This window comes from Anomaloglossus baeobatrachus, chromosome 12 (genome assembly GCF_048569485.1).
Source record: "Anomaloglossus baeobatrachus isolate aAnoBae1 chromosome 12, aAnoBae1.hap1, whole genome shotgun sequence".
Lineage (NCBI taxonomy): Eukaryota > Metazoa > Chordata > Amphibia > Anura > Aromobatidae > Anomaloglossus > Anomaloglossus baeobatrachus.
The window spans coordinates 93,362,472-93,379,239 of record NC_134364.1 but is presented as its reverse complement, the minus strand read 5'-3'; the positions used below and the strand labels follow the sequence as shown (position 1 = coordinate 93,379,239).

The window sequence follows — 16,768 nt, the reverse complement described above, 5'->3', positions numbered from 1 at the left end:
AGCGATGGCTCCCTGCACACTGTAGCTATAAAAAGCCCTGCTTTTGATGATCGAGCCGTTCTCGAACGTAACTCGAACTGTCGAGCTTTTAGCAAAAAGCTCGAGTTCGAGTTCGATCTCGAGCACCCCCAAAATCACTCGAACATGAAATTGGCGAACCTCGAAAATCTCTCATCTCTAATCATGACTCTCTGATTCCCACCCCACTCTAATCATGACATTCTCACCCCAGTTTGACTAACAATGTAAATTCTTTGGAGACAAAAGTCCTGAGTGTGCTCTCACCATCTAGTAACAAAAGTGATGAAACTTATTCTTATTGGCTCACCCGGTGTCGAGGATTAAGCCTAAGTCCCTGCATGAGAAGCAGAAACAGGAAGCAACAGTGCAGCAGAGCAGTTGTAATAAAATACTAAAATTGCAACAGGTCAACAGATAATAGATGCACTATCACAGAGAAGTAATAAAAAAAGTAATAAAAAAGTAAAAGGACAACAGGGCAACAGTTAATAAAAGTAATAAAAACGTAAAATGGCAACAGGGCTACAATTAATAGCTGCACAGTCACAGAGAAGTAAATGCAGTCTGAAATCTACCAGCAGGACAATAGGTAATAGCAGTAATGTAACAGAGAAATAATTACAATATGGTATTTTTCAGCAGGGCAATCTTGTTTAACAGCACTATAACAAAGAAGTAAATACATATTATTATATATATATATGTATATATATAATATTATACATATTATTTATGGTGAGCTTCCCACTGGGACATATGATATTTATTCATGTGACGATTCATGGAAGAAGTTGTCAAACTGCTGAGGTTTTGCCCTCTACTAACAGAATCACGACAAATTTAACAGATCACATAATTTGGGCGATCTTTTGCTATGTCAAAAAAGGACCAGGCTAGGCAAGGCTTAGAGGGCATGCGACCTGCTGAGCCCCCCCGACTAGTGCTCAGAGGCACAGTGGTGGCTGAGGATGCAGTTGTAGACGTGCTACCAGTGCTCCGACTCTGTCCAGGAAGGCGCAAGGTAACTTCGTTGTCAGTTGCATCCTCCTCCACCGTCTCTGTTGACCTCCTCGAGTGCCTGACTGTGGGTTGACAGTAGGTGGGATCTAGAACTTCCTCATCAATTGTTGTGTTTGCACTCCCCTCACCCTCAGACCGAGCCTCTTCTTGCCCTGACCGAATATTTAAGTTGTCATCCCAATTTGGTATCTGCGTCTCATCGTCATCAGTATGTTCCTCATTGTCTATAACCACAGGTGTTACAGTTTGTGACAAAGGGTCAACATTATGCTCTGAAACTTGGTCCTCATGGCCTGAATCAGAGTCACAAAGGTTCTGGGCATCACTGCAGACCATTTCCTGGTCTGTACTCACTGTAGCTTGGGAGCAGACCTCTGATTCCCAGGCTATAGTGTGACTGAACAGCTCTGCAGACTCAGCCATCTCAGTTCCACCATACTGTGCAGGGCTGATGGAGACTTCAGAGCTGGGAGAAAGCAAGTTTGATTGGGATGACAACTCAGAGGACTGGTGTTTTTTGGATGCGGTACTTGAAGTGGCTGAGAGGGCACTTGTTGGACCACTTGAGATCCATTCAAGCATTTTATTTTTTTGGCCATCATCTACCTTTGTTCCAGTTGTCCGTGTCCGTAAAAAAGGGAGCACATCGGATTGTCCACGGTAAGTAGTAGACATCTTACTTTTGCTGGTAGATGGTCTATCTTCAGCAGATGTTAATGGAGCTTTGCCACCTTCCCCACGGACAAACCCTTTTTTTCCTTTTCCCACACGCCTCTTCCCCTTTCCACCAGCATCTGTCATTTTGCCACTCATTTTGATTGCGACAAGATTGTGCACTTAAAATGTGGTAGTAAAAATTGAGAGGTGGTGTAGATTGCAGCAGTGGTCTAGCTTTATTAACAGCAGAATAAACAACAATAATTATCACTGACAATGCAACTACGGCCCTTAAACTGGCAGCAGTGTTTGCTAGTATAATGGCTTAGTAACAATGAGTTGGAGTGTGCAATGCAGGCAGAGGTGCTGATAATATCTTTGCACTAGTGGGACTATACAGAAGTCCAATAGCCACGTTTAGGATGCCACTAGGTTCAATCAGTGTTTGCTAGTATAATGGCTTAGTAACAATGAGTTTGAGTGTGCAATACAGGCAGAGGTGCTGCAAATATCTTTGCACTAGTGGGACTATACAGAAGTCCAATAGCCACGTTTAGGATGCCACTAGGTTCAATCAGTGTTTGCTAGTATATTGGCTTAGTAACAATGAGTTTGAGTGTGCAATGCAGGCAGAGGTGCTGCAAATATCTTTGCACTAGTGGGACTATACAGAAGTCCAATAGCTACGCTAAGGATACCACTAAGTTCACTCAGTGTTTGCTAGTATAATGGCTTAGTAACAATGAGTTTGAGTGTGCAATGCAGGCAGAGGTGCTGCAAATATCTTTGCACTAGTGGGACTATACAGAAGTCCAATAGCTACGCTAAGGATACCACTAAGTTCACTCAGTGTTTGCTAGTATATTGGCTTAGTAACAATGAGTTTGAGTGTGCAATGCAGGCAGAGGTGCTGCAAATATCTTTGCACTAGTGGGACTATACAGAAGTCCAATAGCTACGCTAAGGATACCACTAAGTTCACTCAGTGTTTGCTAGTATAATGGCTTAGTAACAATGAGTTTGAGTGTGCAATGCAGGTAGAGGTGCTGCAAATATCTTTGCACTAGTGGGACTATACAGAAGTCCAATAGCCACGTTTAGGATGCCACTAGGTTCAATCAGTGTTTGCTAGTATAATGGCTTAGTAACAATGAGTTGGAGTGTGCAATGCAGGCAGAGGTGCTGCAAATATCTTTGCACTAGTGTGACTATACAGAAGTCCACTAGCCACACTTAGGATGACACTAGGTTCACTCAGTGTTTGCTAGTATAATGGCTTAGCTACAATGAGTTGGAGTGTGCAATGCAGGCAGAGGTGCTGCAAATATCTTTGCACTAGTGGGACTATACAAAAGTCCAATAGCCACGTTTAGGATGACACTAGGTTCAATCAGTGTTTGCTAGTATAATGGCTTAGTAACAATGAGTTTGAGTGTGCAATGCAGGCAGAGGTGCTGCAAATATCTTTGCACTAGTGGGACTATACAGAAGTCCAATAGCCACGTTTAGGATGACACTAGGTACACTCAGTGTTTGCTAGTATAATGGCTTAGTAACAATGAGTTGGAGTGTGCAATGCAGGCAGAGGTGCTGCAAATATCTTTGCACTAGTGGGACTATACAGAAGTCCAATAGCCACGTTTAGGATGACACTAGGTTCACTCAGTGTTTGCTAGTATAATGGCTTAGCTACAATGAGTTTGAGTGTGCAATGCAGGTAGAGGTGCTGCAAATATCTTTGCACTAGTGGGACTATACAGAAGTCCAATAGCCACGTTTAGGTTGCCACTAGGTTCACTCAGTGTTTGCTAGTTTAATGGCTTAGCTACAATGAGTTTGAGTGTGCAATGCAGGCAGACGTGCTGCAAATATCTGTGCACTACTGGGGCAATACAGCAGTCCAACAGCCACGTTAAGGATGCCACTAAGTTCACTCAGTGTTTGCTAGTATAATGGCTTAGTAACAATGAGTTGGAGTGTGCAAAGGGCAGGAGGGTACAGTGGCAGGGTTGTGGGTCTCTGGGTAGAGGAATGGAAGCCTGCCTTTCTATCCCTCCTAATGGGGAAATGCAGCGAAGAAATCTCTGACCTTAGCTACACAGACGCTGTCTTCTTGTGTAGCTGTTAAACTCTGTTTTGAATTCTGTCACCTATGGCTCTGACCCTGCTGGTATGAGCCCTTAAAAGGACTGATAGAAAGTGCTATCCCTAAGCTGTCCAGCGCTGTGTATGGAGCGCATACAGCAGTATCGGCGATAGGAGTTGCGCCAGTGATGTCTGACACCAAGGACGCAGAAGAGATAATGGCGTGCTGGAGGAAAATGTCCGTTTTTATAATGCAGGGACATGTGACATGGACATGCTATCACACATGCTGTTGCTTCTCTGGCTAAAAGTCCACTTAGCTGTATGTGTGTCTGGGATTGGCTGACATGCTGGCCCGCCCCACTACACGCGCGCGCTTAGGGAAGGAAGACAAGGAAAAAAAAAAAAATGGCCATTATCCAAACAGCAGTGATCTGAATGCGCTGTTCCCGCACACTATACACTGAAATGTCATAATAGTGTGAGTCACAGAGCATTACATTACACAGAGCTATTACAGCGGAAAGCCAGCTAGGAATTAGCTGGTTTTTTTGCTGCTGGAACCGTTCTCGAACGTATCTAGAACTATCGAGCTTTTGCAAAAAGCTCGAGTTCTAGTTCGATCTAGAACAGCCCCCAAAATCACTTGAGCCGTGAACTAGAGAACCTCAAACCGCGAACCGCGCTCAACTCTAATTATGAGTCTCGGAATATGTTGACACATGCATGCATATTCTTTATCGCCATATTCATACTCACCTAAAGAATCATATTGTCAGGTCACTTCTATCAAACAATCAAATCTGTTAAAACAAAACCCCAAAACGCAAAAACAATGGTGTAGTTGAACTTTTTTCATTATTTTACCACACTTGAATTTTTCGTTCCCAATTCTAGTAAATCACATGATAACATAAATGGTGATGTTCAAAAAATACAACTTGTTTGGCAAAAAAAAGTTGACTGAATAATTTAAAAAAAATGATAGCTCATGGAAGAAAGGGAGGAAAAATAAAAAACAAAAAATCATCCAGTTGCAAAGGGGTTAACCAATGCAAGGGTTTTAATGGTTCACTTTTTTGGTTCCTGTCTAGCCAATAATACTACATAAAAACTAGCATTTCTGTAAAAGTTTTTATCTCCAGAGTTCTAATTTATGACTTAATTCTCAGGAGTCCAATAAATAACAGGGGATTTTCAGAAATTACTTTTGGCTCCGCAATCCTTCAATACAACTAGAGTCACAAATTGTCTATATAAGAAGGATTTCTAAACCGACTGTCCTCTTTCTCTATGGGATGAGTCATCTCCTGAACGTGCCGTAAGTGTTGGCTGCAGAATGAGTTAGAGACCATCAGTGTGCTCTTTCTGACACATTTGTATGCGCACCTTTCAGCTGATATATAACCACCATCAAAAGCATCAATATCGGTATTGAATATATATCAATATTACATTTTGAAAATGTGTACCTATGTTATCTTATTTCTGACATCTCCAAGGTCTTTAAGATTTATTATTGCCCTTGAGCTTGACTATTTTTTAGTTTTTGTTATTTTTTACATGTTTTCATTTGCTCCTAATTCTTCATATAGTTTGAGCTTTTTAAAAAAAAATATCTACTTTATACGTGTTTCCTGGGTTTTTTTTTGTATTCACCATTGTGAACGGAGTTTTGAATTTCTAGTTGTTTCTGGGTAGTTAACCAATTTTTCAAAAAGTCACAAAACTTGGGGTAAATTTACTTCAGTGTCTTGCCTCTGTGTGCTTTTGAGTAGACCGGTATTTTTTGGCTTTCATATCTTTCATATCTAGTAACTTAAAATGCCTATCATTTGTTCTAAAATTTTTGCTTCTTAGGTCCTATATAGATATGACCTTTGCTTTCTATTGGACGTACGGATCTGGAATAATTGGACATTCAAATGTAACAGATTCACTGAATTTTTTCCACAAAATAAGATTTGCACAATTTTCAAGCACCTGAAAAGACATGTGTAACACTTTGACGCCTCCTACCTCTGTATTGAACACCTTTTAAGTTCTAACACAACCATAGCAATTTGACCTCATCATGTATGAGCTGAAATTGCTATGGTTGTGTTAGAACTTAAAAGTAAATTGTTGGGAGCTGTGCTGTCACACACACTTTATGTAATGTTAATTCAGTGTTTTATGGCTATTTCTCTATTGATAAGTTGTGAACTGTGACGTCCTCTCGCTATCCAGGTTCACCACAAAATAGCTGCTGCCTTCCCTGCCTCTGCTTTTATAGAGGCTTAAATAGTCCTTCCTATTTGGCTGCACAATAGAAGTATACATTCCATTAGATGGATACCTCTGATGATGGATTTTGACATACGGCACTATATATCCATTAGAGATTTCATAGTCTTTTGAAACTCACCAAGTCATTATGAGGAACTCTGTGCGGCCATGATTGAGGTATTTTGAGCTCTCTGTAGCTGAAACAGTGTCTGTCTTGTGTACAGTGGCAGTGAGCATTGTTTTGCTATTTTCACTTATCGAGTAGCAAATTGATCCAATTCACTGAATCCAGTAAATTTCCTAAAATGAATTTGTTCCACATCAAACCGATTTCATTGTCAAGAATGGCATCATACCATTTAATGCCATACTGTGGTTGCCTATAGGACCCCACTTATATAAAACATACAATGTGTTACATATGGTTTTCGCCTTATACGTCAGCATGGAATAGCATATTTGACTACACCTTATACCTAAATGACACCTTCCCTATGAGTATGTTTGGTTCACGCACTGTGAGCTTTCCTTAAACGTACATTAAACATATATTATAATTGAAGTGTGAATAGAGTTTTACTTTCTAACAACATCTAAGCTATGGATGATGTTGTCATAGTCAACTTTTTCACCAATTTTGTGCTCCTCATGTTTTGATTCAGATACAGGAAATATTATATGGAGAACTCAAATCAAACAAGTCCGAACTTTTTCTTTCTACTTGGCTTATCTACTGTTCCTTACCTTCAGAATTTATGTTTCCTTATAGTATTGGTGATGTACATGTGTACATTTTCAGGAAACCTTTTACTTATTATTGTGGTGAGCACCAATCCAACCTTACACACTCCTATGTACTTCTTCTTGAGTAATCTCTCTGTTATTGATATCTGTTTCTCCTCCACCATTGTTCCCGTACTCCTAAAAAATACTTTATCCAAGGACAGAAGTATTTCCCTTCTGGGTTGTGGTTTTCAGATGTTCTTTGCATTGGTACTTGGGGCAACAGAATGTATCTTACTATCAGTCATGGCTTATGATAGGTTTGCAGCCATCTGTAGACCATTACATTATAACACTATTATGAACAAGAGGATATGTGTTTGTTTAGCTCTTTTATCATGGGGTATGGGTGTAATAAATGCCCTCATACATGTGACCCTCATTTTTCAGTTACCTTTCTGCAAGTCTCAAGTCAATAATTTCTTTTGTGAGGTTCCTCCTTTCTTAAGATTGTCCTGCAAAGAGCCTTGGCTCAATGAAGTTGCAATGTATGTAGCAACCGGGATTCTTGTTATTTTTGCTTTCTTCATGACCGTAGTTTCATACATACATATCATTTCAACAGTTCTAAAGATTCATTCCTCCAAAGGAAGACAAAAAGCTTTTTCTACATGCGCCTCTCACCTCACCGTCATCACCGTATATTATGGAACCATCACATTTGTCTATCTTCAGCCTCGATCTTCTTTCACTTCGGAGGCAGACAAGGCAGTTTCTGTTCTCTATACGGTGGTCACTCCTATGTTGAATCCCATCATCTACAGCATTAGAAATAAGGATGTTAAGAATGGTGCATTAAAACTTATAAAAAAGAACATTAAATCTCCTTAAAACAAAGAGGGCATTTGCATGTCAAACATCAAAATGGATACCCTTTGTAGCACCAAATTTTACCACCTAATAAATAATTAAGGAAGGCCTGGCAATCAACCTTAATCAGTACTAACTTCTTTGCTTAAGGTTGTCAGAACCTACATTCAGCTGCATATCTAAGTAATGTTATAAAGCTTAGGGGAATTGTATTTAGCCATCATTACTCTCTGAGTCAATTACCAATCCAGATTGGCTAACAATGTAAATTCTTTGGAGAGCAGAGACCTGAGTGGGCTCTCACCATCTAGTAACAAAAGTGATGAAACATTCTTATTGGCTCACCTGGTGTCGGGGATTAAGCCTAAAGGCCCCGTCACACTAAGCAGCATCGCTAGCAACATCGCTGCTAACGAACAACTTTTGTGACGTTGCTAGCGATGTTGCTGTGTGTGACATCCAGCAACAACCTGGCCCCTGCTGTGAGGTCGTTGGTTGTTGCTGAATGTCCTGGGCGATTTTTTAGTTGTTGCTGTCCCGCTGTGAAGCACAGATCGCTCTGTGTGACAGCGAGACAGCAACAACTAAATGTGCAGGCAGCAGGAGCCAGCTTCTGCGGAGGCTGGTAACCAATGTAAATATCGGGTAACCAAGAAGCCCTGTCCTTGGTTACCCGATATTTACCTTTGTTACCAGCCTCCGCCGCTCTCACTGTCAGTGCCGGCTCCTGCTCTGTGCACATGTAGCTGCAGGACACATCGGGTTTATTAACCCGATGTGTGCTGTAACTAGGAGAGCAAGGAGCCAGCGCTAAGCGATGTGCGCTGCTCCCTGCTCTGTGCACATGTAGCTGCAGCACACATCGGGTAATTAACCCGATGTGTGCTGTAACTAGGAGAGCAAGGAGCCAGCGCTAAGCATTGTGCGCTGCTCCCTGCTCTGTGCACATTTAGCTGCAGCACACATTGGGTAATTAACCCGATGTGTGCTGTACTAGGAGAGCAGGGAGCCAGCGCTAAGCATTGTGCGCTGCTCCCTGCTCTGTGCACATTTAGCTGCAGCACACATCGGGTAATTAACCCGATGTGTGCTGTAACTAGGAGAGCAGGGAGCCAGCGCTCAGTGTGTGCTGCTCCCTGCTCTCTGCACGTGTAGCTCCGTGCGCTGGTAACCAAGGTAAATATCGTGTTGGTTACCCGATATTTACCTTAGTTACCAAGCGCAGCATCTTCCACGCGGCGCTGGGGGCTGGTCACTGGTTGCTGGTGAGCTCACCAGCAACTCGTGTAGTGACGCTCCAGCGATCCCTGCCAGGTCAGGTTGCTGGTGGGATCGCTGGAGCGTCGCAGTGTGACATCTCACCAGCAACCTCCTAGCAACTTACCAGCGATCCCTATCGTTGTTGGGATCGCTGGTAAGTTGCTTAGTGTGACTGGACCTTAAGGCCCTGCATGAAAAACAGAAACAAAAAGTGACAGTGCAGCAGAACAGGTGTTATTAAAAAGTAAAATTTGTCTGGTATCTTCCTTCAGGACAACAGTTAATAGCTGTAATATCACAGAGAAGTAAATGCAATCTGGCATTAACCAGCAGGACAATAGATAAGAGCAGCAATGTAACAGAGAAATAATTATGGTATGGTATTTTTCAGCAGGGCAATCTTGATTAGCAGCAATATACCAAAGAAGTAAACACAGTCTTGCCTCTTCCATCAAGGGAAGAATTCATATCAGGAATACAATGAAGTATGGGTAAACTGGAGATTAGCATAAAGAGATACATTACTTTGATTGCAGAGGTCAGTGTGAAGAGTTGCAAAAAGTTGGTAAGTTGCTGATAACTTGTTGTGGAAAACACCTAAATAAACAGGGCTAGGCTTGGAAATATAACTGGTTGTAGCATGTACGTTAGGAGAAGCTGAGGAGAAGACAGACACTTGGCTAGAGCTGGACCAAGTAAAGTAGTAGCAAACGTTTGACAAACTTGAGGTAGCTAAAACAATGCTGCTTAATGCTTAAGCATGAATGAAAGAAAGTCAGCCACAGGAGAAGGGAACCAGGCCTGGTGCTGGAGTTGAGACAGTGAATAATACTAATTTATGGTTGAGTCCATGCTCTCCAAGCGTCTTTATCACAGCTGCATGATTTGACTCTATGGCATTTACAGCCCAATGGCAGAAATTACATCAAAAGTTCTAAACTTCCTCAATCAATATTTCCAGTTTAAATACTTCAAGCCATGGCCATTTTATAGGGTTTTTTTGTTTTGATTTATTCTTCCCTTTGTTCAAGAGCCATATCTTTTTAATTGTCAACTTACATTGTAATATGAGGGCTTGCTTTTTGCGGTATAAGTTATATGTTTGAATGATATTGTTCATTTTATTATGTGATGCAGTGAAAATCAGGAAAAAAATTTCCAGTGCACTGAAATTGCAAAAAAATGGGATTCCACAATTGTTTTGGGAATTTTATATTTACGGTATTTACTGTTGAGAGAGAATACTATCCATTTTATTTCAGTTTGGCGAGACTATAGGAAGTTTATAATTACAAAATCTCTTTATTTCGAATCCCTGAAGGGTGGATCCTTTATTGTATGCTGCATATAAATCATGCATAAATAAAGGCGTTCATAGCATAGTAGCAAATAGTAAAGCACATAACTGCATAATAAAGTAGACACTCTCAGTATACACCCAGCTTAGCCAGGTCCCTCTCAATAACTCTTTCTTTCAAAGTTGAAATCCCACTCCCTATAAACTTTTTGGGAGGTTTTCCTTGCATTAATAACTAAAACATTTAAATAGTATATTCGCTTCATCAGACATCCAATAAATACAAGTCAGATTTAAATATGTGAAAACCTTGAAAAATTGGTAAATAGAAATATATAACTGCCCATATAAAATAATCAGTATTTTAAAGTCCTGCAGCATTATATCTGACAGAATAGGGGAGGTACAGCGGGGAAAAAAGTATTCAGTGACATCATAGATAGACCTCAACTATGAGAGACAAAATGAGAAAACAAATCCAGAAAATCACCGCGTCTGATTTGGCAAGATTTTTTTTTACAAATTATGGTGGAAAATAAGTATTTAGTCATTTAAAAACATGCAAAATTCTGGCTCTCACAGACCTGTAACTTATTCTTTAAGAGGCTCCTCTGTCCTCCACTCATTACCTGTATCATTGGCACCTGTTTGAACTTGTTATCAGTATAAAAGACACTTGTTTAGAACCTCAAACAGTCACACTCCAAACTCCACTATGGTGAAGACCAAAGAGCTGTCGAAGGACACTAAAAATAAAATTGTAGCCCTGCACCAGGCTGGGAAGACTGAATCTGCAATAGGCAAGCAGCTTGGTGTGATGAAATCAACTGTAAAAGCAATAATAAAAAAATGGAAGACATACAAAACCACTGATAGTCTCCTTCGATCTAAGGATCCACGCAAGATCTCACCCCGTGGAGTGAAAATGATCACCAGAACTGTGAGCAAAAATCCCAGAACCACACAGGGGGACCTAGTGAATGACCTGCATAGAGCTAGGACCACCGTAACAATGGCTACCATCAGTAGCACATTACACCGCCAGGCACTCAGATCCTGCAGTGCCAAATGTGTTCCCCTGCTTAAGCCAGTATATGTCTGGGCCCACCTGAAGTTTGCTAAAGAGCATTTGGATTATCCAGAAAAGTATTGGGAGAATTTCACATGGTTTCATGAAAATAAAGTAGAACTATTTGGTAGAAACACAACTCGTCGTGTTTAGAGGAGACAGAAAGCTGAGTTGCATCCAAAGAATACCATACCTACTGTGAAGCATAGGGGTGCAAAAATCATGTGTTAGGGCTGTTTCTCTGCAAATGGACAAGGATGACTGATCCATGTACATGAAAGAAGGAATGGGGCCATGTATTGTGAGACTTTGAGTGCAAACCTCCTTACATCAGCAAGGGTATTGAAGACGAAATGAGGCTGGGTCTTTCAGCATGATAATGATCCCAAGCACACCACCAGGGCAATGAATGAGTGGCTTTGTAAGAAGCATATGAAGGTCCTGTAGTGGCCTTGCCAGTATCCAGATCTCAACATCATAGAAAACCTTTGGAGGGAGTTGAAAGTCCATGTTGCCCAGCTACAGGCCCAAAACATCAATGCTCTAGAGAAGATCTGCATGGAGGGATGGGCCAACATACCACCAACAGTGTGTGACAACCTTGTGAAGACTTACAGAAAACGTTTCTCCTCTGTCATTGCCAACAAAGGATATATAACAAAATATTGAATTGAACTTTTGTTATTGACCAAATACTTATTTTCCCCCATAATTTGCAAAAACAATGTTGTGAAATCAGACAAGGTGATTTTCTAGATTTGTTTTTTCATTTTGTCTCTCATAGTTGTGGTCTACCTATGATGTCAATTACAGGCCTCTCTCATCTTTTTAAGTGGGACAACTTGCACAATTGGTGGCAGACTAAATACTTTTTTCCCCACTGTAAATATGCAGTATATCTTTATACAATGTTAGCTAATCCAAAAATCTTAAAGGACTTACCGCAAAGAGATGATAGAAGGTATTTTATCCATTTGTAAAAGAATTAAATAGATCCAATAGAGATGTGTTCTCAAGGGCAAAGATTCAAAAGAACTTTTTTTTATTTGGCTGAGGGGATAAACAGAACCTGCTTCAAACTTAAAACAGAAAAGTTTTTTTAATACTCTGCCCAAAAAGTAGGAGGGAAGAGGAGCAGTAGTTTTTTTTCTCAAACTCTGAAAAAAGTCAGATAAGATTGGAATGCAACCCCTCCCAACATGTAGAGCAAGGTCTTATTGTCTGTTCAACTTTTAGAATTAAGAAATTGACAAAACAAATTAACAATAGTTTGTTTTTATTTTACTGATCCTATCCAATGATTAAATTAATTTTGCAGGCACAATTAGATGTCTTGAGGTATGATAGGTTTTTTTGTTGGAAATCATCTAAGCATTTTATAGTGATTTACTTGGAAAATACATTTTTTTTTGTGTCTCTGCTCACAGACTAACAGTATTTTATTTTGTTTTCCTTTCACAGATACAGTTTACAGTATACACAGAATGTGTTATCACAAGGTGCCCAAAATTCACCAGCAATGTATATTGTTGCAATGACATAAATTCTGAAAATAAATATATTTATATATAAATGTACCTTGCTATATCCAGAGCTTGTGTTGCTTTAGCTTATATTTTTTTGCCTGCTGTCCTATTCACATCATACAAAATTAATTACTTATATTCGGGTTTTTTTTATTATTTCAACAGAGGAAAGTAAGGTTACAGAATCACAGCCTAAAGAGGCCATAAACTGTAGACCTTGTTAAATTGATTTTTTTATAAAAAAAAAAAAATAAAGGAAAAAGAGCGGTCTTGCAAATACCAGACAATAATGTAGTAACACAAAGTAAAATATGCTGTAAAATTGCTTTTCTGAATGGCACAGGCCTGCTGATACTATTTTACAAAACATGCATTTGCGCACACATATTATACAGTTAGGTCCAGAAATATTTGGACAGTGACACAATTTTCGCGAGTTGGGCTCTGCATGCCACCACATTGGATTTGAAATGAAACCTCTACAACAGAATTCAAGTGCAGATTGTAACGTTTAATTTGAAGGTTTGAACAAAAATATCTGATAGAAATTGTAGGAATTGTACACATTTCTTTACAAACACTCCACATTTTAGGAGGTCAAAAGTAATTGGACAAATAAACCAAACCCAAACAAAATATTTTTATTTTCAATATTTTGTTGCGAATCCTTTGGAGGCAATCACTGCCTTAAGTCTGGAACCCATGGACATCACCAACCGCTGGGTTTCCTCCTTCTTAATGCTTTGCCAGGCCTTTACAGCCGCAGCCTTCAGGTCTTGCTTGTTTGTGGGTCTTTCCGTCTTAAGTCTGGATTTGAGCAAGTGAAATGCATGCTCAATTGGGTTAAGATCTGGTGATTGACTTGGCCATTGCAGAATGTTCCACTTTTTAGCACTCATGAACTCCTGGGTAGCTTTGGCTGTATGCTTGGGGTGATTGTCCATCTGTACTATGAAGCGCCGTCCGATCAACTTTGCGGCATTTGGCTGAATCTGGGCTGAAAGTATATCCCGGTACACTTCAGAATTCATCCGGCTACTCTTGTCTGCTGTTATGTCATCAATAAACACAAGTGACCCAGTGCCATTGAAAGCCATGCATGCCCATGCCATCACGTTGCCTCCACCATGTTTTACAGAGGATGTGGTGTGCCTTGGATCATGTGCCGTTCCCTTTCTTCTCCAAACTTTTTTCTTCCCATCATTCTGGTACAGGTTGATCTTTGTCTCATCTGTCCATAGAATACTTTTCCAGAACTGAGCTGGCTTCATGAGGTGTTTTTCAGCAAATTTAACTCTGGCCTGTCTATTTTTGGAATTGATGAATGGTTTGCATCTAGATGTGAACCCTTTGTATTTACTTTCATGGAGTCTTCTCTTTACTGTTGACTTAGAGACAGATACACCTACTTCACTGAGAGTGTTCTGGACTTCAGTTGATGTTGTGAACGGGTTCTTCTTCACCAAAGAAAGTATGCGGCAATCATCCACCACTGTTGTCATCCGTGGACGCCCAGGCCATTTTGAGTTCCCAAGCTCACCAGTCAATTCCTTTTTTCTCAGAATGTACCCGACTGTTGATTTTGCTACTCCAAGCATGTCTGCTATCTCTCTGATGTATTTTTTCTTTTTTTTTCAGCCTCAGGATGTTCTGCTTCACCTCAATTGAGAGTTCCTTAGACCGCATGTTGTCTGGTCACAGCAACAGCTTCCAAATGCAAAACCACACACCTGTAATCAACCCCAGACCTTTTAACTACTTCATTGATTACAGGTTAACGAGGGAGACGCCTTCAGAGTTAATTGCAGCCTTTAGAGTCCCTTGTCCAATTACTTTTGGTCCCTTGAAAAAGAGGAGGCTATGCATTACAGAGCTATGATTCCTAAACCCTTTCTCCGATTTGGATGTGAAAACTCTCATATTGCAGCTGGGAGTGTGCACTTTCAGCCCATATTATATATATATAATTGTATTTCTGAACATGTTTTTGGAAACAGCTAAAATAACAAAACTTGTGTCACTGTCCAAATATTTCTGGCCCTGACTGTATAACATTCTCTATGGGAGCCGACTAAATTATTATATACTGAATATATATATATATATATATATATATATATATTTAGCCTAAATAAATTGCCCAAGTCTAGATGCAATGTGCCTTTCCTCATGACATAAATGTAGGACTCAACTGATACACAGTTTTGAATCCAGTTATACAAAGGATACTGAATTCAGAAAGGGGGGAAAGATGTCACCTACCATATTCTTCAACAGTGGAGGGCACAGCAGACATACATACTAGATAGACTCTGAAACTGGTCCTTCCCAAACAATTGATTGCTGCTTTTGCATGTTGTCCTGAAGAAGGGGACTGAATCCCTGAAACACGTAGACCTATAAAATAAATGAATTTATTATTAATCAAAAATTTCTTCATTCGGTGGCAGTGCAGCATTAACCCCGCTTCTTCTCTCCAGCACCAAATGAGAAAGTGGAAAATCTTAACCATCAACTGTATCATAGTCAAAACTAAACTTAGAGAATAATCTAATGCATATTTTTAGTTTTTTTTCATAGATGGAACAAAATGATAAGATGTTGGTCAATTCTACACTGGATATGCTACGGTTTACACAACATGAGGTAAAAAAAGCCGAACCACTCCCTCCCCTCCTATTAGTACAGGAGGCAGAGATGAAGATGCCCTCTCTAGGACATGAGAGAGAGGGGAGCCAGCAGGATCTGAAAATGGCATGCATCATAAAAAGTGCAAATTCACAGATTTATTCCAACTGTACTGTAATATAAATGAGATTTTTAGCAAATAATTGATCAATTCTTTGAGCCACCCCTGCCAACGTCACGGCAAATCTCAATAGGGGGGTCCTACACTATATTCTGTATTTCATGTGCCATACGGCATCCTAGATAAAGTTAAAAGCAGAACCATAATGGAGCACACATACCTGTAACCTGTATATATAACCACTTCTATGTTGCAAAAGAGGCAATTGTGGATAGAGGCCAGCCCAGGTCACAGCATGTGCAGCAAGCTCTACACATACCAGGACTATATCAGAACTGACCCTCCCAGTGCCAGACAGCAACCATTAATAAAGGAGAATCAGATCCAAGTATGATGCTTAATTAGCAATGCCTGTGGAAAGGGTGAGGCAACTGAATGTGAACAGCTACCAACAGGAGGAATACATTGCAATCCAAAATCAGGCGTGCATGGTATGGTGATGGTCAGTCACCAGAAATTGCTCAAAAATGTGGAAGCCACACAATGAAGTGTAAGATCCACTAAATTTATTGATTACACATTAATCAAACATACATTTAAGAGAGAGAAAAAACTCTGTAAGTAATGCGCTGTAGAAGAGACTAATAAGGAGGTAGTAAATCTCAACAAGGTGGAGACCAAGTCATTACAAAATTATTCATAATCAGGAAAGGTCTGGGGGAGCACGGAGCAGCAATTACACACAGATTGCAGACATTCATAAATCCATCTCCCACAGACCACAACTCCAATAATATTCCGCTGGTAATAGGGGGCTAGCCATATATACTGCTGCAAACTCCCATCCCAAATAATACATAAACACAATTCCCAGTGGTAATTACCTTAGGGACGTACAGAGTACAGTATTGGTTGCCCTCCCAGAAACCCAGCAGGAACAAGTGATGACTGGTCCGAGCCCGACGCGCGTTTCGTGATCCTTCTTCAAGGGCCACCAGACGTTGTCTGGTTGAACTCAGAGGCTATGTTTTTATATTCCAAAATTCCTGCCATGGAATAGCTGTAGCTATTTTAACTATTTAAATCCTTTTTTACTGTATTTATTAGTCTCTTTACAGGACTTGAACCTGCAATCACTCGATTGCTTGTACTATACACTGCAGTGCCACAGCACTGCTATGTATAGTGAAAATCACAATCTCCTATGAACACCAGCTAATGGG

The 16,768-nt window shown here is 40.3% G+C and overlaps 1 protein-coding gene across 1 annotated transcript; it reads left to right on the top strand.

Moving 5' to 3' along the window:
- Nucleotides 1–6,729: 6,729 nt before the first annotated feature.
- LOC142257795 (olfactory receptor 5V1-like) lies at nucleotides 6,730–7,665 on the top strand. The gene has a single exon (XM_075330009.1). The coding sequence runs from the start codon at nucleotides 6,730–6,732 to the stop codon at nucleotides 7,663–7,665; it is 936 nt and encodes a 311-aa protein (XP_075186124.1).
- The last annotated feature ends 9,103 nt before the right edge of the window (nucleotides 7,666–16,768 follow it).